Genomic DNA, 22,500 nt, shown 5'->3' with positions numbered 1-22,500 from the left:
TCTTCCTCCATCACACAGTGACAGACACACTCATCTAGTGTGAATGATGATATGCTTAACACGTACTGGCCTTACCTGTGTAGCACGACCGGTTTCTCCATGGGGTGTCCCAGCAGCTCCTGGACCTGATCCCACTGCAGGAGAAGGCAGTGAGGCTTGAGAGTGGAGCTCAGCATTGCAGTGAGGCTTGGGCCATGCATTTATAAACAATGGGGTTGAATGTGGAGCAACAGTGTTGCAGTGAAGCTTGGGCCATGCATTTACAAACAACTGGCTTTAGCTACAGACACAGCTTTGACAGCAGTCATAGTACCACCTGTTAGGGGTATGTGTCTAAAGTTGTACATCCTACAATGCATGCATTGCATTTTGCATATAGGGACCGTAAACTATGAAGCTTAGGGTATGGAGCTGTGGTCTGCGGCCTTTAGCGTTTGGTTGTGAGGCAGCAGGTGTAGGTTTTATGGGCATAGATTTTGGACATGTATATGGAGAGGACTGCATGCTGTAGGTACACTGTTCCGAGTGGGTCACTTCTGGAGTCTGTGACGTACCTTACTGTAGCTGGTGAGGATGCAGTCCTCCCCTGAAGCCTCTGCATCACCTGAAAACAGAGAGAGAGAGAGAGAGAGAGAGAGAGAGAGAGAGAGAGAGAGAGAGAGAGAGAGAGAGAGAGAGAGAGAGAGAGAGAGAGAGAGAGGAGGAAGAAACAGGTCATCAGTCATCAGTACAGAAGGAAACACAATAATATTACGATCAAAAGCTCTTCTGAGTATGTGTGCGTGCATATTTATGCAAACACTGCCGTGGAGAGAGGGAGAAACAGACCATCTGTACAAAGACAAACAGGATACTATCAAAAGCTCTTGTGTGTGTGTGTGTCTAAGTTTGTTTATGTAAATGACTCCAGGCACTGGTGTAAGTGCTGCAAACACAGCCATGTAGGTCCAACAACAGCCACTGGTGTCTTCATGCTAAAGAGGGAGGACCTTTGGATTCTTACCTTTTTTAATAAACAGTGGAATCTTGAAATCACATCGATGATATCTGGGGATCAAAGAGGACAGTGATGTGAAGGGAGTGGGGGAAAAGGGAACAGGAAAAGGGTTAGAGGTTTAGTGTTCTGGAAGAGGACAAGGACGTCGTTGGGATATAAGGAATTCCATATTGAAGAAGTGAAGCAGCTTACTTACATGTTGAAGTTATAATGGCCAGGAAAGTTGGTATGCAGGACAAACTTCTTCACCAGGTGTGTCGTAGAATCAAACAGTATGTCCTACAAGGACACGCAACAGGCATTATACAGGACAGTAGCGACCGATCAAATGTAGCATGTATGTATGTACAGTGCCCATGTCATTCCCCCACAACCACACATACAGAAGAGCAGAGCGACAAACTGTACACGCACCACTCCCAAGGTAAAGTAGTTGAAGAAGTAGTCATTGCATTTGGACGGCACCTGCTTGTGCGGGGAGGGCGAGTGGATCTTCATCTGCACATAAGCGACAGGAGAAGACATATGAACATGATGTAAACGCACTCATAGTGATGGAGGTGGAGAGAACTACAGAACTGTTAATGGGGGGGGAGTGGTGGGAAAACAACACAAAGTTCTAAAAAATAACTCTCATTTGTTTTATTATCTCCTTCCAACACCTGTACCTGCACTATGTCCTGTATGGTCTTAAATCAGATTTTCTTTTACAGTGGGATGTTAAATTTGGGACGTTAAAAATGTCAACATGGCACTTATTATGCAGCAACCTGTTGCTGCTGCTTACACTGTGTCCTAACAGGATCTGAGCAAGCGACTGTCAATGTTGTCGGTTTACACTGAATCTGTTAAATATGCCCTTCTACAGTATTGTATCATGGGCTTCCACATTTCAAATAGCAGAGCAAAGCGAGCGACAGAAAGAAAATACAAACAGGGCGTCCGACAAAAGTAGTAAGTAAGTAAGTAAGGTTTATTTATAGAGCACATTTAACCACAGCTCACACTGTCCAACGTGCTGTAAATAGTGCATAAGCTAACAAATAATAAAATAGGATAAAATAGATAAGCAAATAAATACATATACAGAACAGTGATTTAAGTTCTCTAAAAACGTTGTGCTGCATCGCGATGCTCGCGCCGCTTGCAGTCAGGACACTCCAATTGAAAACAATGTGTTAAACGGATTTTATCGCAAATGTTCGCTCGCATCGTGTCTGGTAAGGACATGGTGTTAGGCATCAACTAGATCCGATAGATCCAACATGTCGCTTTTTAATATAATTGGCTATCAAAAGAAGGTGAGGTCATACTAAGTGGGTCATCGAGTGTGCTGTGTGTGAGCCGACCTTGTCCTCCGACTTGTAGAAGACTTTGTGTGGAGAACCCAGAGCGCTCAACACGTCCTGACACGAGTCGCCAAAGTAGATGTTCCTCTCCAGAGCTCGCACCTTAGCGTCCGCCATCACCCCAGGACCACAGCCTACACACACACACATACACACACACACGCACCTTTAGTTTCTGATTGTAGGCGTCAAACAACAGTTTGATTCTGTCCTAGTATAGCAAGGCTACAGTGGAGAGACAGAACTAATTCCAGCGCATTATGAGGAAGCTGAATCATGTCCTGCTCCTGCTGAGGCCCTGTGCAACACACACACACACACACACACACACACACACACACACACACACACACACACACACACACACACACACACACACACACACACACACACACACACACACACACACACACACACACACACACACACACACACACACACACACACACACACACACACACACACACACACACACACACACACACACACACACACACACACACACACACACACACACCTAACCCTTGGGTCGGCATGATGGCATGCAACATTTTTCACTCACAAACACAGCCTCTGACAAGCACAAAATGAGTAACACACACTCCGTAATTCGGCTAATTAAATAGCATGGTCAGTAAGGGTAGGAGACACTCTGGTCGTCCAGCCGCCCGTGTCCCCAGAGTGGACTTGTCCTCCAGCTGAACCCACAGACAGGACCACAGCACAAAAGCCCTGTTTGCCTCCTCATTTCTCACAAGCGAGCGCATTTGAGCTCCGATTAGGCAGCAGACCTGCGCCGTGCCGCTCGGCTCTGCCCTGGCCATCGCCCGTGTCAAGTTCTCCAGCGGCGGCTCTTGTGCTCTCACTCAAGTTTAGGAGGCTGAACTTTTGAACTGTGTTCCTACTGTAACTTTTTTTTTTTTTTTAAAGGGATATTCCGCCATTTTTGGAAATACGCTCATTTTCCACCTCCCCTCGAGCAAAACAATCGATATTTACCTTGTTCCCGTTCATCCAGCCATTCTGCGAGTCTGGCGATACAACTTTTAGCTTCAGCCTAGCATAGATCATTGAATCGGATTAGACCATTAGCTTCTCGCCTGCTAGCTTCATGTTTAAAAGTGACTAAGATTTCTGGTAATTTTCCCATTTAAAACGTGTCTCCTCTCAAGTTAGAAAGTGTAATAAGACCAACTGAAAATGGAACCTGGCGTTTTTCTAGGCTGATTTGACATGGAACTACACTCTCATCTGGCGTAATAATCAAGGCAACTTGCAGCTACTGGCACTACTACTGCTTGTTCTCTATGGAGACTATTTTCAGATGCTGCGTACGATATCACTGCGCCTGCAAGTTGCCTTGATTAGTACGCCAGATGAGAGTGTAGTTCCATGTCAAATCAGCCTAGAAAAACGGCAGGTTTCATTTTCAGTTGGTCTTATTGCACTTTCTAACTTGAGAGGAGACACGTTTTAAATGGGAAAATTACCAGAAATCTTAGTCACTTTTAAACATGAAGCTAGCAGGCGAGAAGCTAATGGTCTAATCCGATTCAATGATCTATGCTAGGCTGAAGCTAAAAGTTGTATCGCCAGACTCGCAGAATGGCTGGATGAACGGGAACAAGGTAAATATCGATTGTTTTGCTCGAGGGGAGGTGGAAAATGAGCGTATTTCCAAAAATGGCGGAATATCCCTTTAAGTATATTTTTTGGGCTTTTGTGCCTTTAATTTTGACAGGAAAGTAGAGAGAGACAGGAAGCGAATGGGTGAGAGAGTCGGGTGGGATCCGGAAAGGACCACGGGGCGGGAATCGAACCCGTGTCGCCGGCGTGCGGTGCAGGTGCCCCAGCCAGTTGCGCCACGGCTGGGGCCACGGCGTATATCTTTAATACGCTAAACCCTCACTGGGAAAACTCCAGACTACAACCATTTAGCTGTTAAAAGCCTAATCTCTGCAGCGCGCTGTTGAGGCTGGAGGCATATATAGCAGTCAGAGTGAAATATGATTTCTTACATTAATCTGCTTCTGTCTCTAAGATCACGCAAAGTTATATTGCATTTTGGAGCGCTTCGCTTCACATTTATCCGTCTCCTCATTTCTTTTGTAAATGCTCCTGTGCTCATTTGTTTTTATGGGGTGGCACTATAATCTGAGTGACAGCACAGTTAAACTGTCAGATCATGGTCAACTGCTACGGTTCAGCAGCACTTTCGATAGTCAAAGAACATATCCCGATAACAAAGCATGTTTAACATGTACTGTCTGAAATATATGATAAATTAGCTAAATGTAACTTATGCGATGACTGGGTAAACCTTCAGGAATTTAAATGGCTCTACAGCTACCAAATTGCACTTTTGAGATGAACTTGTCAAAGTGCCTCAGGATTGAATATTGTTTTATTGGCTGCTTAATTTGTTACACAAATGGTATGATCCTGCACAGGTTTTTCTACGGAGATAAACAGAGAAAAATAGTTTCTTCAAAATGTCCCTATTTTTGTAAGGATCATCTCGACACAATAATAGAGGACATAATTGTGAAACTTGGCGGTTTAGACTCGAGGCATACAGCTGAGGGCAGAAAGAAACAAACAGCACCGCACTTCCTGTGTACTGTCTGGTAGAGGCATCGCATGCCAGGTAACCTACTCCCCTCCCTTCAGAGGAAACCCGTGATTACAGAGGGGCTGAGTCTCAGAGAGAGAGAGAGAGAGAGAGAGAGAGAGAGAGAGAGAGAGTGCGAGAGAGAGAGAGAGAGAGAGAGAGAGAGAGAGAGAGAGAGAGAGCGAGAGAGAGAGAGAGAGAGAGAGAGAGAATGCTGCCTACTAAGCAAGAATAACAGAGGGAATATGATAGATGTTTTGTCTTCTCTTTGCAGATGATCTAGCACTCCTATCACCATCAAAACAGGAAGTCAAGTTTAAGTGTCTCAATAGTTTAGATCCATACTACCAATACTGACAAAGCAAAAATAACGATTTTAAAATAAATCTAGAGCATTAAGAAAAGAAAAAAAAAACTATAAAATATCAGGGGGAAGATTTAATCGAGCATCAAAAAACTTGTCTGACAAACTAAATTCTGGCTTGACACAATTGATTCAAGCATCAAAGCAACTGCTCTCTATGGCAGTGGCACTGTATGTTTTCTGACTATAAACTGTGGGGGAGAACAGCCCAACAGAATGACTCCAGCTCTAAATCTGTAAAGACACCCTGGGTGTACAAAGAACCTCCTCCAACCTGCTGCTCAGCGCTAAGGAAGTTCCCTCTACTTCTCCCCACAGACAAAAGAGCCTCTACATTTTGGTTACACCATGTAATGAGTGGCACTGACAGCTACCACGACAAAGCTCTCAAGTCCCTTACCCATCAGCACAACCCCCTATTTCAACTTGCAAACAAAAACAACATTAACAACCTAAGGCACTTAACTAAATCTGCACAGAAATAAAATACATACCAGATGCATGATATAAAATTATGGCAGGAAGATATAAACAGTTGGGAGACATACAGAACCCTTAACACCATAACATCCAAAATAGAAAAGACCTCTGACAAAATACATAATTAATGACCAACGCCTACACAGAGACAAAGGCAGAGATAAACAAACATGCATGTCAAGAAACACCAGAAAATGTAGTTTCTGTATAAATTACGGTAAGTATAAAATGAGGACCATTTCCTCCTTAATACCCACAAGGTGCATACTATTGTACTAGTAAAAGCTATTGCTGCCCTTGTCTTTTTCTTTTGAATCAATTATACTGACAAAATGACTTCATTCATGCTAATAAAACGGAACCTAATTTGATTTGATCTGATCTGATCTGATCTGAGAGAGACAGACAGAGCGGAGCGAGAAAGAGAGAGTAGGAGAGACAAAGAAAGGAAGACAGACAGAGAGGGGGATTATAGAGGCCAACGGCTTGCATGAATAAACAGACATTTGGAGTGAAATAAAGAGGGCAGGCTCTTGCATGAACAACAGACAATTTGAGTGAGATAAAGAGACTGAGACCTGACAAAGACTGGTGCAAGAACTGCGGCCATTGGTGGCTTTACCCAAACACACGCACGCACGCACGCATGCACACACGCACGCACGCACGCACACGCACACACGCACACCCACAGTACATAAATCAATCTGTGAAGCATCTGTGTGTGTGAGATGTGGTTGGGAATGTGGGGGCAGGAAGGGCAGGCAAACAGGGACGGGTTGCCCTCCTCTCCACGGTCATAAATTCTCCCGAGTCATGCTTTTTGTGTTTTTTCTCCTGTGGTGTGCTGTGTCGTGCCTCTAAACAAACGCAGCTACAGGGGAAACTCCTGCTGTGTGCACACAGAGTTTGTGCTTGTGTGTTCCTGATCACCCTTCAACTACTTCTGAGACAGAAGGAAAGAGCTTAAGGAAGGGGGCAGGAGACTGTGTATGTGTGTGTGTGTGTGTGTGTGTGTGTGTTTATCTGGGAAGGTTAGGGGCTGGGTCAGCATTCTGTGCACAGATAGGGACTAGGGTCAAACCAAAGGCAGGGATAATAACAAGCAAGCACGCACATTCAAGTTCTGGGTGCTGAATGAACTGGGCATAAAATAAGCGAAAAAAAAAGTCTGCTGCAACATCAGTGAGTAGACATTTAATATGTGGCGTTTTGGGCGTTAGCCCTTGGTCATGTAAAAAAAGATGTGATGGAAGTTGGAACTCATGGTGTAGTGGACTTTTTTTCCAATTATTTTAGGAACATGCTTCAGCACAACTAGTACGGGGGATATGTAACAAGAGCACACAGGGAATGTTACCAACCCTGAGATATATTTGATCCTAAGAAAGGAAACAACTACAAACATAATGGATACGTTTCGACTTGATAAATGACTCAGAACTTCCCACTGTTTACGAAATTTGACTACAGAATTGCTTAAGAGTGCTGTGTGTGTTGTTGGGCAATTTGAGCTTGTTCCAAGAGGATGGTTTGTTCCCATGATAAGCATCAACGTCAGAAATGACTACACATCTGGTGATGGTACAATTAGGGTGATATCGGTACAAACAAAGTGTATGCATCACACCACCACACCCTAACACCTGACAGCAACTGCAGTCACAACACCACAACCTAGCTACATATCTATCATACCTACAGAAATGTTCACACACACACACACACACACACACACACACACACACACACACAGTAGCATGAGGTGCGGGGGGATTAAGGTGGAGGCTTCATGGAGGCTCACCTGCAGTGAGCAGGCGGAGTCTAAGACCCAACGGACCAGTCCCATCCCTCAGCACGTCCACACACTCAGCATACACATTCCCAAGGAAACAGGCCAGGGGCATCACTGGAGCCCTGCAACCGAGAGATAAAGAGATGAGAGAGAGAGAGAGAGAGAGAGAGAGAGAGAGAGAGAGAGAGAGATGATGAGAGAGAGAGAGAGAGAGATGATGAGAGAGAGAGAGAGAGAGAGAGAGAGAGAGAGAGAGAGAATGCAAATGAGAAGGTATCAGGAGGTCTTCAACGAGCACAAGTGTTGTGGTTGTGTCTAAGGTAAAAGCACTTGAGTGACTATAGAACTGAAAAAACACATAATTGTCATTGACAGATATTGCTTTCAGGCTCATCTGATTATGCTCTCCGTGATATTTTCTAACTGCATGCTTCCAGACACACACACACACACACACACACACACACACACACACACACACACACACACAGACACACACACACACATCCATTACTGACTTGCAAACACCATTATATAAAATCAATCACTGCCATCTGCTCATTATTACCATAAACGAGAACATCTGCACACTGATGCAAGACACACTCTATCCCTCTCATTTCAGTTTAAATTCCTCATTTAATAAGACCATTTACAGGCTGTGAAATGTTAATGATAGGCTACCATTATCAAACAACTAAAAATTATGGGACAAAAAAAAAAAAAAACATAACACATAGCCAACATGTACATGTATAAATGCAATATTGGCTTTTTGTATATTTTACATAAATGTTTATTTCTTAATTGACCAGGGCATCTGCGATACAGGGGGGTCAGTGGCTTCATGTTGCGGCAGCAGTTGGCTATTATGAACCTCAATACTAATTCAAAGCCAATTACTAATTCTTTCATCTCCTCTCTCCTCAGTTAGAAGGGAAGGAATGTTCCTCTCCTCTCTCTCCTCAGTCAAAAGGGGAAGGAGTGTTCCATGTCTCTCCTCTCTCCTCAGGCACGAGGGAGGGAGCATTTGCTTTCCTTATTATTGCAGGTCAGGGGCTCAGTAAAGATGCCTGCTCCTTTGGGAAGAGCCTCTGGTGGATGATGATCTCCTCTACTGTATTCAGCCAGGAAAGACTGCTATGGCTCCTCCACTCTCTGGTCACACGGGGAGAACAGCCTGTTCTCACTGGGCAGCCACGACAGCCACAGTCTGGCTGGGCTCCTCTGACTCAAAACAGCCACAATGTTTTTCAGGACTTTAGAGGTGTTTGTGCTGTAGTCAGGATGGCTGCCATGATGTAAGCGTGTTTTGTTGGGTGGATCTTGAGTGAATCCCTACAACTGACGGTTCTGAGCATTGTGGTGATGTGAATGGATGACCGTTCTCTTAGCAACCAGAAAAAATAGGGTGCGTCAAAATAGGACAAACTAGCTCCCCCGCCTCATCCTGATCAACTCACTCACCCACCCCCTCATATATTCTCTTGCTACCTTTCTTACTCTGACTCGGCCCCTACTCTTCCTACTCTATAGGGTCATTCCAGCTCAATTCAACAAATGCCTTCTGCTTGACCATCTCAGATTTGCTTAAAAATGTTACCTCCTAAAGAGTAACCATTTAAACAAATTTAGCCAAAATATTAGATTGGTATACCTAATACATCCAGAGAAAAACACTTCTGAACATGGTACCCCCCTTCTGATTTTTGGCACAATTGCGCCCTCATCTAAATCTGCAGCAAAGTTCAGATGTCATTATCTCAAAACACACACACACACACACACACACACACACACACACACACACACACACACACACTTACTTGGTGTCCTGGAGGTTGTTCCCAGTGTAAATGTACATCCGTTTGACGGTGGCACCATGGGGAATCTGCAGGGAGGCCAAGCCATGGGCAAAGTTAGGCTGTCAAGGCAAAACAGCTGGCACTAGATTGGTGTGTAAGCACAGAGGGAGCAAAAACCTCACAAGCAGCAAGCCTCACTAAACTGGGGTGGGGTAGGTGGGGTGGGGTATCTCTACTGTATCATTCAGCATGGAACATAACATTGGATAGCAGATCTCCCAACGGTAGACAGTCATACAACCACACACAGTCGTGCACTGCAGACTTACAAACACAGCTATTGGCATCGGGCCTCTGGAGCACAAAAGCATTGCGTCAGCTTGGCAGGTTGGGCACAAGAGAACTTCCTTCAGCTCGTCAATAAAAAGCTCATCAAGATTACAGGCCGTTAGCCTTCACAGTTGAGCTGTGCCCTTTTGCTTTGGGACTCGCTGAGCAGAGTTCTCCACACACTGTGCCCCGTCCTGTCAAGATGAGCTTGGACAGCTGCAGAGCTCATCTGGCAGTGTCCAGACACACACACACACACACACACACACACACACACACACGTCGAGCAGGGATGACTAATGGCACTCTGCTCACACCAGCGTGTTCCTGCGGGACAAGCGGCTCTTTCTCACCTCATACTTGGGAGCCTCGTTCCAAGAGTCCAGCTGGAAGGAGAACGACAGGCCTCGGAAGTTTAAGTGGAAGAGCTGCTCTGCGGCATTGTAAACTATGGGCAACATGGAATAGGCACACACACACACACACACACACACACACACAAAATTATAAATCACCTGTTATAAATCACCCAAAATTATAAATCACCATGTGATCATCAGGTACATATTGAGAACTTTTATGATTCATATACTACCTGTAAAATGTGATGTAATCTAGTTGGTGGAATAAAAGCTAATTCTCAACTTAGTTTTCTGAGTCATCATCCTGTTTGACTATGAGCAGAGGTGGTGTCTGCAGAGGAGGAGGAGGAGAAAGAGGAGGAGAGCTTGTGAATGCGCTGTTGCTTACCACCAGGATGTGTTGCGCCGAACGACTGGTCAATCTGCTCGATTGTAGGTGCTATAGCCTGAGAGTTGAAGTGTACTCCACTGTAACGAGAGGCACAGTCAAAAACACGGGGCTGTGATACAACTTAAGGTCCACACACACACACACACACACACACACACACACACACACACACACACACACACACACACACACACACACACACACACACACACACACACACACACACACACACACACACACAACTGCAAAAGACAGTGGGAAAAAAACAATGTAAAGCATCACAAATAGATCACTCACCAGTATTTCAGTTTCACCTTGCTCAAGTCATAAACTTCAATAACCTAGAGAGAAAACACAAGGGCCTTACATTAGTGATTCTTACACAAGCCATATCTGGACTGACTAGGTAGCTCTTCAAACCCAGCTTCCCAAAATGGGATAGAGTAGGAAGATCATAATCAGAAGTACATGGAAGATAGCAAAACAATTAAACAGTATTTCAACAGGTAATCCATAGCATTTATAGCGGAAAAACAGAAACACGCTCACTCGCACTCTCTCACAAACACACGCACACATACCTTCAGTCTCTGATTGCAGGCGTCAAACAACAGTTTGATTCCATCCTGAGTCAAGTTGAGAATGAGGTCATGGCTAAGTGGTGTCTGAGAGAAAAACAGGTTTGTTGAGCACTAGAGCACACTAAATCATAGGGACATGAGTGTTTAGCAAATGTGCCATCAGTTCTTACTTGTTCACTATAAAGAACCTGGACATTCTTGATGATGCGGCAGTGTTTTTGTAAAATGGATATGGCCTGGGCCAATGGCATCCCTATAGAAAAAGTGGTTGAGAGGAAGAGGTAGGTATAAGGAAAACTACTGTGGCTCAGTAACTCATCAGCTGTCCCAGCTTGAAGGAACTTGAAAATCCATAAAATTCATATACAATCTTTCTTTGGTACATAGAAAGTGTATCTAGGTAAAGGTACTGTCATATTCAATTTGAAATGTGCATGCCCAATGCTTACCTAATGCGAATTCCCATTGTTCATTTCCCAAAGATCGCTCAGGGACGACTTCCAGATCCAGCATTGGCGGATTGGAAATGTTTTCAACCAGATACTCTGACTGTGCCAGATCTGAACCTCTCGTCTGCCAAAATCTACCCTATCTTTTTTTCTAACGTAACGTTAGGTATCTATTTGACTTGCACACTTACAAACCACATTTAATTCGATGTAACCCTTAAAATAAGGCTATTTATAAAATCTTCAAATGTTCAGTGATACATTAAAGCCCTGAAATAAACCACGACCATCAATAAATTAACTATCTAAATAATGCACATTAATAACACAGAAATAATTACCATAGTTATAAATATTACATGAAATACACCTCACAATTTACAACTGTCAATTTGACAAACGAAACAGGAATAGCGAGACAAGTCTGTTGAATAAAGAACAAAGCTGCAAGTTACAGGTTGTTGTTCTTCCACAAACAAGTGCCACCTAATTGTATTCAGATATGTCTACCCAAAGAAAACAAAAAGGATTATACTTAGATCAGCGTTTCGTAAATGGTCAATTTCTTGACGACTGTCAATTGCATAAAACAAGTTAGCTGACCACCTTGCTAACGGAGCCTCGAATTCTTAACACGTAAGTTAGCTAATATTAGTTTAAGGTTATCTGACGTTATTGTTAGGGTGTCAGTCTAGCTATTCGGTATGCAAAATCATCTGATGTACAGACACACCATCAATAAATATGTTTTCTTCCTTAGACTTGGAAAAAACAACAGCCCAGTCCGTCAAACCACAGCATAAACAACACAGCTAGCCAACGTTAGCAACGTCACTTAAAACCCGACAGCTAACGTTAACGTTGTTTTGCTTCTTTAACTGACAAAGCAAGCTGGGCGCCTCTTGAACACAGATCTCTTTGTTACTTGTTAACGGTGAACTTCCTCTGAATTTTATGGCTGCGTTGAGTTACGTTACAGTTGTTGTTCAGCCCGTTAAGCCTTTGTCGTGTAAGCGAGAGATAATAAAGAGAGGGGGAGACTCTTCCAACCAGCATCAACTTCCATCAAAAACACCACGATCAGCTGATAGTTCAACATCCGGTGCGATCAAATGAAGCACTTCTGGGTCACCTGACAGTTACGGAAGCCATGCGCGTAGTACAAAGGTAAACACAAGCTGAGTACTGGGTAGGAGGCTGGTGGTAGGAGGTCCGCAGACACTTCCAGTGCTGCTGTTCAACTGTACATTTTGTTCGATGCAATGTAGATCTAGGCTAATACAAAATTCTCTCGTTTGATTATGTATGTTGTTTCCATGCAGCTAGTGGGTGAGTGGACGTTCAGAACACACCTACAGTGGCACCAAAGATCTCTGATTAGCCTACTGTCTCATGGATCCTGTCCTTTATAGCCTACAGTATGATCTTATCATGCTCTCAAACTTCATTTTCAATGACTGTTGAGTCTTTTCGAGATATTTTCACGTCTTTATCATACAACCAGTTACCAATCAGTCATCTCGCTATGTAAAACTCTTGTGCCATTTTTGCCTGTCAAAGTAGCTTCTCTAATTTAGCCTGCAGCTGACCTCACACATACTACATTATAAGTGTATAATAGTGAAATCTATCAGTTAAATGAATGAAAATGACAGCCCTATTCTCGTGAGCTATTTCATTTCAATCTATTATTGATTAGTCAACTAACCATGCTGCAGTTTTTCCACCAATGCAGCTATAGAAGTGGCTCTGCCTATGGCTACTTGACACCTGCATGGTTTGAGGATGTTGCACCAGCCTAGTTATTGTGTGTGTGTGTATGACAGTACAGTACCATGATGACACAACTATGAAATATAGTATTATTTGGGGGATTCTCTGGGGGCCCCTGTCAGTGCTGGGCCCTGCGGCACCCCTGTATGTCAGCACTAATTTAAAACAGTAGGCTATTACTCTGTAACTTATCATTTCTTTATTCTGTCAACTGCTCTTCTTACCTCCCGAAGGTTGTTCTGGTTCCCTTGTCTTATAGTATGCTACAACAAGTTGAATTAAACAAACTGCCAGACATTTGTTGCAAGTTTATTAAGAAACAAGTCAAACCAGTCTTCCCCCTTTAAAAAAAGAAGTCCAATAAAATAAAATAAAAATAAAATAAAACCAGCAGAACATCAAAACATCAAAAGCGAACTCATTTCCTAAAAGATTTCCTACAAGATAGGCTGATAAACACAGAATACATATTTCTTCATACCATTCTCTGAAAATGAAACAAAAAAGTAATCGTGCATCAATAACTTAAAGCAAATAAGAAAATAAACCATTTATTAAAAAAAAAATAAAAAAAAAATGAAATGAAATGTGAGCAGTCCAGTCCCTTGGTGTGTATCTTGCCTTAATGCCAGCATTAAGTGAGGGGATTATTTAAAATCACATGAGTACCAGCAGGGGCATTTTGAGACACACATGGACAAGTTTGAGAGGAAAAGACCATATAGGGAGTGAAGAAATCTGTTTGTCACATACACCACGGTTGCTGTGCCTGCTATTCTATAGCCTACTTAGCTGATTGTCAAGTATCACCTGCAAGAATATCCATGGGGACGTACATCCTATAGCATGTTTCAACTTGAGTCCACTTATGGCCAGTTTGTTCTGTCATTTTGAAAAGGACATTTCTTTTCTATTGAACATTTACTCTCATTGTAGGCTGAGAAAAAGGCTTGTCAGGCCTCAAGCAACATAAGGACACAGATCTCTGTAGATTTAGTCTATGAAGACGTGATTTGGCCAGTTTTTTTTTTTTTTTTTTTTTACACATGCACACACATTTCTACTGCCAAGTCAAAATTTCCCTCCATGTTTACATTAAATACACTATGAATACTGTTAAACTGTATGTTGAACAAACCTAAAATCACAAGATACCCAGTTGTCTAGAAACATAACTCATTGTCATACTGTAAGTGACACCTTCAGACATATCTATTACAATATACAAGTGTTTCTCTTGAATGTAAATCATCATTTTGTAATAATAACAACTCCATAAATCCCACCTTCTCTATCTGTTTCAAACTGAAATTACTTACTGAAGTCCGTCTCAGAAGAGTATTCTAACTCCTTGTACCTCCCCGTCTGCCAACCTCAACCAACAACATGTCGACTACCCACTTGGCCTCTGGAAAATCCCATTTCCTGTAACAACGTACTCACTCAATGCCAGCGAAGGCCCACCAAAACATGGTGTTGCCCAACCTACATTTAACAAAATAACACTTGTTTCTTAAAAAGAAAAGAAATGAAAAAACTAGAAGAAACGCTTTTGCAGAGTAATATTCACACGAATGAACCTTTTCTGATGAATGAAAATGTATACACATAACATGATGCAAGTCAATTCAATTTCACATTCTAAAAAGAGGGGGATCATATTTTTGGCTTAGATCTGTGACGACTGAGGCACAATAGTAACCATTCCAGAATAGTCGTACCAACTGTTTGTATAGTAAACGGACTGTATTGCTGACTACAGTTATTAATATTAAAGACATGATTGTGGACTGATCCTTATCAATCACTCAATCAGAGTAAATCATGATATATACATTTGATGTATAGTAAATAGGATATAACCACAAATGAAAGGAAAGGCTTGTATTATTATGTTTTGAGTCTTCAGCACCTTCAGTTACCATGTCAGCATGAGGAATTCATACTGCTTTACTGACCTGAAACTCACACCACAATCCATCAGTTAACTGTATGGGAAAGGGAGGTATTGTGTTGTATGAGGGAACCATTACAACTGAGTTTATTTAAAGCTATGTTCTAAAAAAAAAAAAATATGATCATCTGCAAGAAAAAAAAATAAAATACAAGAAGAAAAAAGGAGCAAAAGAACCACTGATTAAATCATTTGAGACAAGCCTCCCAGAAACAATGAAATGGTGAAATATGAAGTTAATAAATATCTTTCATGGGACAAGTCATATGGATCAAGCTAAAATGTGCTTTCCCATCCAACACGGGAGAAAAGCTATATAACTGCAGATACATTAAATACCCTGACGTGGTACTAGAACCAAAGAGAATAATACCAGAAGAAGAACAATAGCAACAGTCAAAACAACAAGGGAAAAACATCTCTCCTGTCTTATTATTTTTTTTGGAACATGCTCAGAGCGCCAGTGACCTCAATATGGGCTTCCTGCCGCGTTTTTAATGTTCAAAGCATGTCTCTACAACCTGATAAGCAGAACCAGTCAAGAACACAGACAGAGAGAGTGAGGGGGAGTTGTGTGAGACAGGGAAGGTATAAAAAGGGCCTTCTTCATTTGTGAAATCTGAAGTGCCTTTCTGTCTGTGTGTCCTACAATAACCTAGTTCTAGTTCAAGAGCACAATTCAACTAGTGATGTTATACAAAAGCACGAGGACACACAGTTTTGCATATATAAAGAAAAAGATACAAAAAAGTAAACATCCTGACTTTCACACAAACAAAGAATAAAATAATAATAAAAATGCCATGTCATTACAATAGTGCTAAAATAAAAGGAGCGAATAGCTTGCATAGGGGAGGATCACGATTAGGAAAACAGGTAGGAAGTTCATGCATACAGAAGACGAGTGGGGCAAAACTGAATGTATCACATAGTGCAAAACCCAAAGGAGGAACTTGGGTAGGGATCAGTGAAAGGACCCCTGCCCCACTCCATTCCCAGATGAATAAAAACCCTCTCAACTCCCCCCCCCCCCCCAAACCTCCAAATCCCACCAATTTAACCCCCCCCCCCCCCTAAACCCCAAAATGAAATAAAAATCCCCTGGCGTTGTAGACTTTGGTCTCCCCAGTTGAGCGATTGATGGTGGAGGGTGAGGTTGCCATGCTGCCCCGGGCCTCTGCATCATCTGCCCCCTCCTCCCCCCACCCACCCCTGCATCCATCGCTGCTTAGCGCATCTTGTGATCATCAGCGTTGCCCATGTTGGAGCCAGGGCTGGGATCCTGCTGTCGCCTAGGCTACGTGGACAGAGAGAAAGAAATAGGGAGAGAGAGAGAGAGATAGAGAGAAATAGAGAGCAAGAGAGGGGGAATAACAGAGAGAAAGAGAGAGAGAGAGAGAGAGATGAGATTTAGCTGGGCTGTATCAGTCACAGTTGAGATTATGTATTAGTATCAGCTGCCAACAGGACCTGTGGAAGAGTCTAACAGCTGATTTGAGTATTCTACTAAAAGACCAGCAGGGGGCAATAGCAGACTTAAAAAGTGAGTCTTTTTTTGGCCTGACTGGCAGACAGTTATTAGTCAGGGGGAAGTCGTCATCATTGCTCGCTTTAAAAATAAAAGGGTGACTGGTCTGCTTGTCACAGATACGTATGTTTATGTGTCTACGTCTAAATCTCTCCCCAACATAGTAAAAGTGTGAGAGAGTGAGCGTGCGAGACAGACAGACGGACGGACGGACAGACAGACAGACAGACAGGCAGACGGTGAGAGAACGACAGACACAGAGGCAGTCAGGGTCACAAATCGCTCAAATGACACGGCATGCAGTCATCATCCACCTGATGAGCTATTATTGCCCCCTCTAAACCTGGACCTGCTGCAGACACCACTGAAATACCCTGGGCCTGAGAAAGCGCTGTATATCACACTCAGTCCTCACCATCGAGAGGGGCATCCTCAGCTAGCCACACACACAGCCATAGAAGGCAATTTCTCTGGGTTTCCCTGAGTTTTCCTATTCATCGTACAGCCGTTTAATTACCGTTGAGGTCTCTTTACCCTTTGTTAAAAGACAACTGGGTAGAAATGTGTTTGAAATGTGTCAAGTGATGTTACAATTCAAAAGAGATAAGTAATTAGAAACAAAAATAAAATAATTGGTTAATTATAAAAAATGTAAATAAAATATAAAACTATAAATTAAAACTGTTTATTATATTGACCTCCACTAATTACATGATCTGAGCGTTAACTAGAGCACAACTGAGAAGAATGCAATGTGTCAGAGCAGAGGCCATTTTCTTGTTGTGATATCTCCATTTGGTGTCCAAACACTGGACTCTCTTCATCTGAGTGTGACACAGAGCTGAAAACCAGAAAGCATGACTATAGGCCTGAAACAAAACTGGACATCCTTGACACCATAATTCCCAACATCATTAGAAAATGAAAGCTGATAACAAATGGTGAAGGAACCGTTCAGCTAAGATGTTTTTATGTCTGTGTGTCTACATCTGTGGATCGTAAGTGCTTTGAGCTGGGGGAGTGGGGGGGGGGGGGGCTATGAGCAGACATGAGATAGAATGGAATGGGTGGTGGTGGTGGTGGGGGGGGTGGCCGTATCGATCTCATGGAGCCACGCAGTAGAGCGAGAGCTCGTACCGCACGTCAATAGAACTTATATTTGGCGGAGGCAGACAGGGCTCCTAATGTTCAAATGAAAAAGATCAATACTAATGATATATTAATACTTTCAGAGCCGGCGCATAACTCTTCCTCCTAATACCACCTGCTGGGAGGGGGGTGGGGAGAGGGTGGGGTGGGGTGGGGCGGGGGCCTCGGTAGACGGATGAAAAATGTGCCCTCTGTTCTTCATCCATCTCTTCTCCATCCATCATACACAGGGTCATTACTGCCTCGGATTTCTGTCAAGCTCCGCCCGACTGCCTCCCAGACACACACACATACACACACACACACACAGATCACCCTCCCAAAAAAAACAACCCAGAGCATGCAAATATCCACTCACACAAACGTATGCATGCACACGCACACACGCAAACACACACACACACACACACACATAAAACAAACACAAACACAAACACGGCCTACAACCTACAATCTGGCTTGTAATCGACACAGAAACTTGCTGTTTACTCTTTGAAAAACTGCACACACAGAGAAAAGCCCTTCGGGGGTGAGAATAAAACGACAACAACAACCCGAACAACAGACAAACCCGTGGCCTATCCCGGCCTCTGCCGCCTGGCCACTCGGCACGGCTTTGTGGTCTTTACCGTCATGCTGAGATCGACTTACTAACCCTGGCGACCTTGACAATCCCTCTGCTGAAAAGACGATTCTCACCCTGTGCTTGGAGCCAGAGAACTCGCACATACTACACACACACACACGATGGTTGTTGAACAAAGTAAACAGCAGCAACATAACACGCGCACACACACACACACACATACACACACACACACACACACACACACACGAGTCTTCTCACTCGCAGATGCCAGACAAAGATTGGCCCAATGCTCTCAGCCCTTTATTGGGTTATTGTGGAGTGCGTCTAAGATTGCCGGCATCAGACCACAGATATGCGACGCATGAATGTGCACTGGAGCCAGGCGCCCACTTCACACGAAAACAGGGTCTGCTCCAAACTCAAATATTATTCTGGATCTAAAATAAAAACACAGTGGGCCAGTGCAGAGAGGGCCAGTGCTGGGCCGGGATCGGAGTCGAACGGGCCGGGTCACTACCGGAACACACATTAAAACCTCCATCTGAGAGCGAGCGTGGTGTGCTCTCCACAAAAAAAAAAGAAAGACAAAGAGAGAGAGAGAGAGAGAGAGGGAGAAAAAAAGGAAAGAGAGCTTTTTACTGTCCTCCAGCAGAGTCTGACTGGAAACGCATTAATTATGGAATAATTACAGGGTCTCATTTTTCCCCTCTCTTGGTTTGAGAACGAAACACATGGCACACGAATAGAGGAGGAAAAGGGAGAGGGTGGAGGGGTGGGGAGAAAGGAGAAAAGGAAGAAAGACAGAGACAGCACTACAGGATAGGTCACAGATTGGTTGGGGTGACTCACACAGGGCTCACATGGTACTAAACCACCATCTGAGAGGTGAGCAAAGAGACACTGAGTGGTTGTGCTAGCGGGCTGAACAGGAGTCTTTGCTAACTGTGTGCTATAGCACAGGATGAATAGGAGTCCTTACTAACTGTGTGCTAGCACAAGGCCAAATAGGAGTTTTTGGTGTCTGTTTGCTAGCACGACATTAAATACTGTAGGACTCCTTGCTAACTGTGTGCAAGCACAAAGCTGAATAGGAGTTATTGGTGTCTATATGCTAGCACAAGGCTGAATAGGACTTCTTGGTGTGTGTGCTTGTGCAAGGCTGAATAGGACTCTTTGATTTTGGTGTCTGTGTGCTAACGGGCAAAGCTGAAGAGGACTTCTTGGTAACTGTGTGCTAGCATGAGACTGAATAGGGGTCCTTGCTAACTGTGTGCTAACACGAGACTGAATAGGACTCCTTGGTGTCTTTGTGCAAACGTGAGACTGAATAGGACTCCTTGGTCCCTTTAATGTCAGGCCTCCGAAGTCTTCCCTTGGATAGCGGGGTACATATAAGAGTCTTTGTGTCTCCCTTGGATAGTGGGGTACATATAAGAGGGACCTTCTATTTCTCATCATGTGCTGCCAAGCTGTGGTGTTGCTTACCCAGAGGGCTTTGCAGGATGGGGAGGGGGGATGAGGGAGTGGGCGTCTTGCGTGGGGAGGTCTGGTCCCCATTAGGGACCAGAGGAGACGGAGTGTGGAGTGTGTGCGTGTGTGTGTTTGAGTGTGTGTGTGTGTGTGTGTGTGTGTGTGTGTTTACAGGAAGTCTGTCGTTCATTCTTCCCTCTGCAATGGTGCGTAAATTACACAGATATAGGAGCCTAGAGTGTCTATATACACCAACTGTTCTAGGAATCAAACTCATAAAACCACTAGTAATGCGCTCACGCACACATACACATACACATACACACACACACATACACACTGACACACGACAGTGCATGCAGACAACGTATCAACATTAGCATGCAAAGTTAAAAAATACTCCACCAATACTGGCACCCATCCCCATTCCACACCCCATGCACGCACATGCAAATGTGAGCAAATATGTTATACACACACACACACACACACACACACACACACATTCTAAACTCATGCATGGAGACAGATATGCCTTACAGACATGTCATACTCCTCATCACTTCTCAAACATACAAACCACACACACATACACACTACACATGCTCTCACATACGGTACACCCACACAGTCAGTTTAGTGCATGACAGAGTGAAAGAGAGAGAAGCAAAGGAGACAGACCCTGGTCCTTGTATGTCATCAGTCCCAGATTTTTGATGCCACAGTGTCCTAAAAAAACACAATTTGGTTTTCATCTTAGGAGAGCAGTCTGGAGGGGTGGGAGAATGACTTTTAGATGAGACGAACTTCATTTTGTGCTTCAACACAACAGGGAGACTCTTCATGCACTAAGCAACACAGGCCACACACGCACACGCACACACACACACACACACACACACACACACACACACACACACACACACACACACACACACACACACACACACACACATTCTCACACATATTCACACACAAACACACACATACCTAAACACACTGGCTGCATGGTGCATGCAAGCACAAGCCCATTGAGGTTGTTGTGGTTTGCATTAGGCCTCCCTCAGTCAGACGAAATGAAACTGTTTTAAAATGCCATGAAGTTGTGTTGCGCCACCCGCAGTGACAATCCATAGGAATCCGACCGAGGGAGGGAAGCTTATTGCAGCCAGATACATGCACTCATGGAAACACACAATCAAGACACATGGCGTCCTAAAATAATCTCTCTCTCTCTCTCTCTTTCACAAACACACACACACACACACACACACACACACACACACGAACACACACACACAGGACTCACATACTCATACATGTTCTCACACAAACACATGAGATCTGTTTCTAGAAGAATAACCTTACTTACAAGAGGCCAATAATCTGTTGTTAAGAGTCAGTGCCACTGCACAAGCTCTGAACCAATATGCACTAACACCTAAAGCACACACACACACACACACACACACACAGATATCATGAACACACACACAAGTATACACTCATGTCCCTCTCTCACCTCTAGATCCTCGCGGTGTGTGCGATCCCTGTCCTCAAAGTCACGAGTTCTCCTGCGAGCCTCCTCAAAGGCAGCTTGGGCCAAGGCGTCCTCTTGCTACATACACATACACACACACACGCATGCACACATGCACACACACACACGCACACACGCACGCACATACACACACACACAGACACAGAGCCATGGAGGCACATGGAAACAAATGAATGTGTGTACATACATTGTTATTTACATACACACAATGCATACACACGCACAACACACACACACACACACACACACACACACATACAGATAGAGGAAAATAGAACACAGAGAGAAAAAGAGTAATAAAAAGAAACAGGGACTCAAAGCATAAATGCAAATCAGGCGTTTGCTTCATTTAGCGGAAGATAAATCATGAGAGACAGCAGCTCAAGGTGCTCGTCAGCATTATGGGCAGCATCTCAGAGCCTTAGGGCCCGATCCACTCAGGTCATTTAAGGTGATAGCTGCTGGCGGTGTGTGTGATGTTTGTCTAACCCAGATGCCTTGCGGGCCAATTGTGTGTCTCTCTCTCTCTGTGTGTGTGTGTGTGTGTGTGTGTGTGTGTGTGTGTGTGTGTGTGTGGGTGGGGGATACCTAGTGAGATGACACAGCACAACGCCATACCTGAGCTCGCTCGTCATCGTACTCCAAGCAGCCCATCCCATCCAGGCGCTGCAGGTCGATCCAGCCGCGCCAGATCACACACACGCCGTTCAGGATCATCGGAGCCTTCAGGTACACCTGCACAACACACACACACACACACACACACACACAAACACACACCATTAGATCACACAAATGCCGTTCAGGATCATCGGAGCCTTCAGGTACACCTGCACAACACACACACACACACACACACACACACACACACACACACACACACTGTTCAGGATCATGGGAGCCTCAGGTACACCTGCACAACACACACACACACACACACACACACAGTCACATGGCACTAG

The 22,500-nt window shown here is 44.0% G+C and overlaps 2 protein-coding genes across 7 annotated transcripts in view; both read right to left on the bottom strand.

The window, feature by feature from the left end:
* The window catches only part of phaf1 (phagosome assembly factor 1), a 13,813-nt gene extending 1,258 nt beyond the window's left edge, over positions 1-12,555 (bottom strand). Inside the window, exons 1-14 of one of the 3 annotated variants that reach the window (XM_062547695.1) lie at positions 11,515-12,555; positions 11,236-11,318; positions 11,066-11,149; positions 10,782-10,825; positions 10,482-10,561; positions 10,085-10,179; positions 9,423-9,520; positions 7,606-7,718; positions 2,347-2,480; positions 1,412-1,495; positions 1,194-1,276; positions 1,004-1,047; positions 555-604; positions 76-134 (exon numbers count right to left, since the gene is read on the bottom strand). In XM_062547695.1, coding sequence (XP_062403679.1) covers positions 76-134; positions 555-604; positions 1,004-1,047; positions 1,194-1,276; positions 1,412-1,495; positions 2,347-2,480; positions 7,606-7,718; positions 9,423-9,520; positions 10,085-10,179; positions 10,482-10,561; positions 10,782-10,825; positions 11,066-11,149; positions 11,236-11,318; positions 11,515-11,578 — 1,115 coding nt within the window. In that variant the 5' untranslated portion in view covers positions 11,579-12,555. The remainder of the gene's footprint in view (positions 1-75; positions 135-554; positions 605-1,003; positions 1,048-1,193; positions 1,277-1,411; positions 1,496-2,346; positions 2,481-7,605; positions 7,719-9,422; positions 9,521-10,084; positions 10,180-10,481; positions 10,562-10,781; positions 10,826-11,065; positions 11,150-11,235; positions 11,319-11,514) is intronic. The other 2 variants (XM_062547696.1, XM_062547697.1) reach the window with 2 other exon arrangements.
* A 3,878-nt stretch (positions 12,556-16,433) lies between these two features.
* Positions 16,434-22,500, bottom strand: part of cbfb (core-binding factor subunit beta) — a 37,737-nt gene continuing 31,670 nt past the window's right edge. Inside the window, exons 4-7 of one of the 4 annotated variants that reach the window (XM_062547359.1) lie at positions 22,157-22,273; positions 21,500-21,595; positions 20,659-20,706; positions 16,456-16,538 (exon numbers count right to left, since the gene is read on the bottom strand). In XM_062547359.1, the coding sequence (XP_062403343.1) occupies positions 20,677-20,706; positions 21,500-21,595; positions 22,157-22,273 (243 nt within the window). In that variant the 3' untranslated portion in view covers positions 16,456-16,538; positions 20,659-20,676. Of the gene's footprint in view, positions 16,539-20,658; positions 20,707-21,499; positions 21,596-22,156; positions 22,274-22,500 lie in introns of all 4 variants that reach the window. The other 3 variants (XM_062547360.1, XM_062547357.1, XM_062547358.1) reach the window with 3 other exon arrangements.

The sequence above is a fragment of the Sardina pilchardus genome, chromosome 10 (assembly GCF_963854185.1).
Source record: "Sardina pilchardus chromosome 10, fSarPil1.1, whole genome shotgun sequence".
NCBI classification, from domain to species: domain Eukaryota; kingdom Metazoa; phylum Chordata; class Actinopteri; order Clupeiformes; family Clupeidae; genus Sardina; species Sardina pilchardus.
Note: the sequence above shows the minus strand (reverse complement) of the source record. Positions and strands in the feature narration are given on the sequence as shown.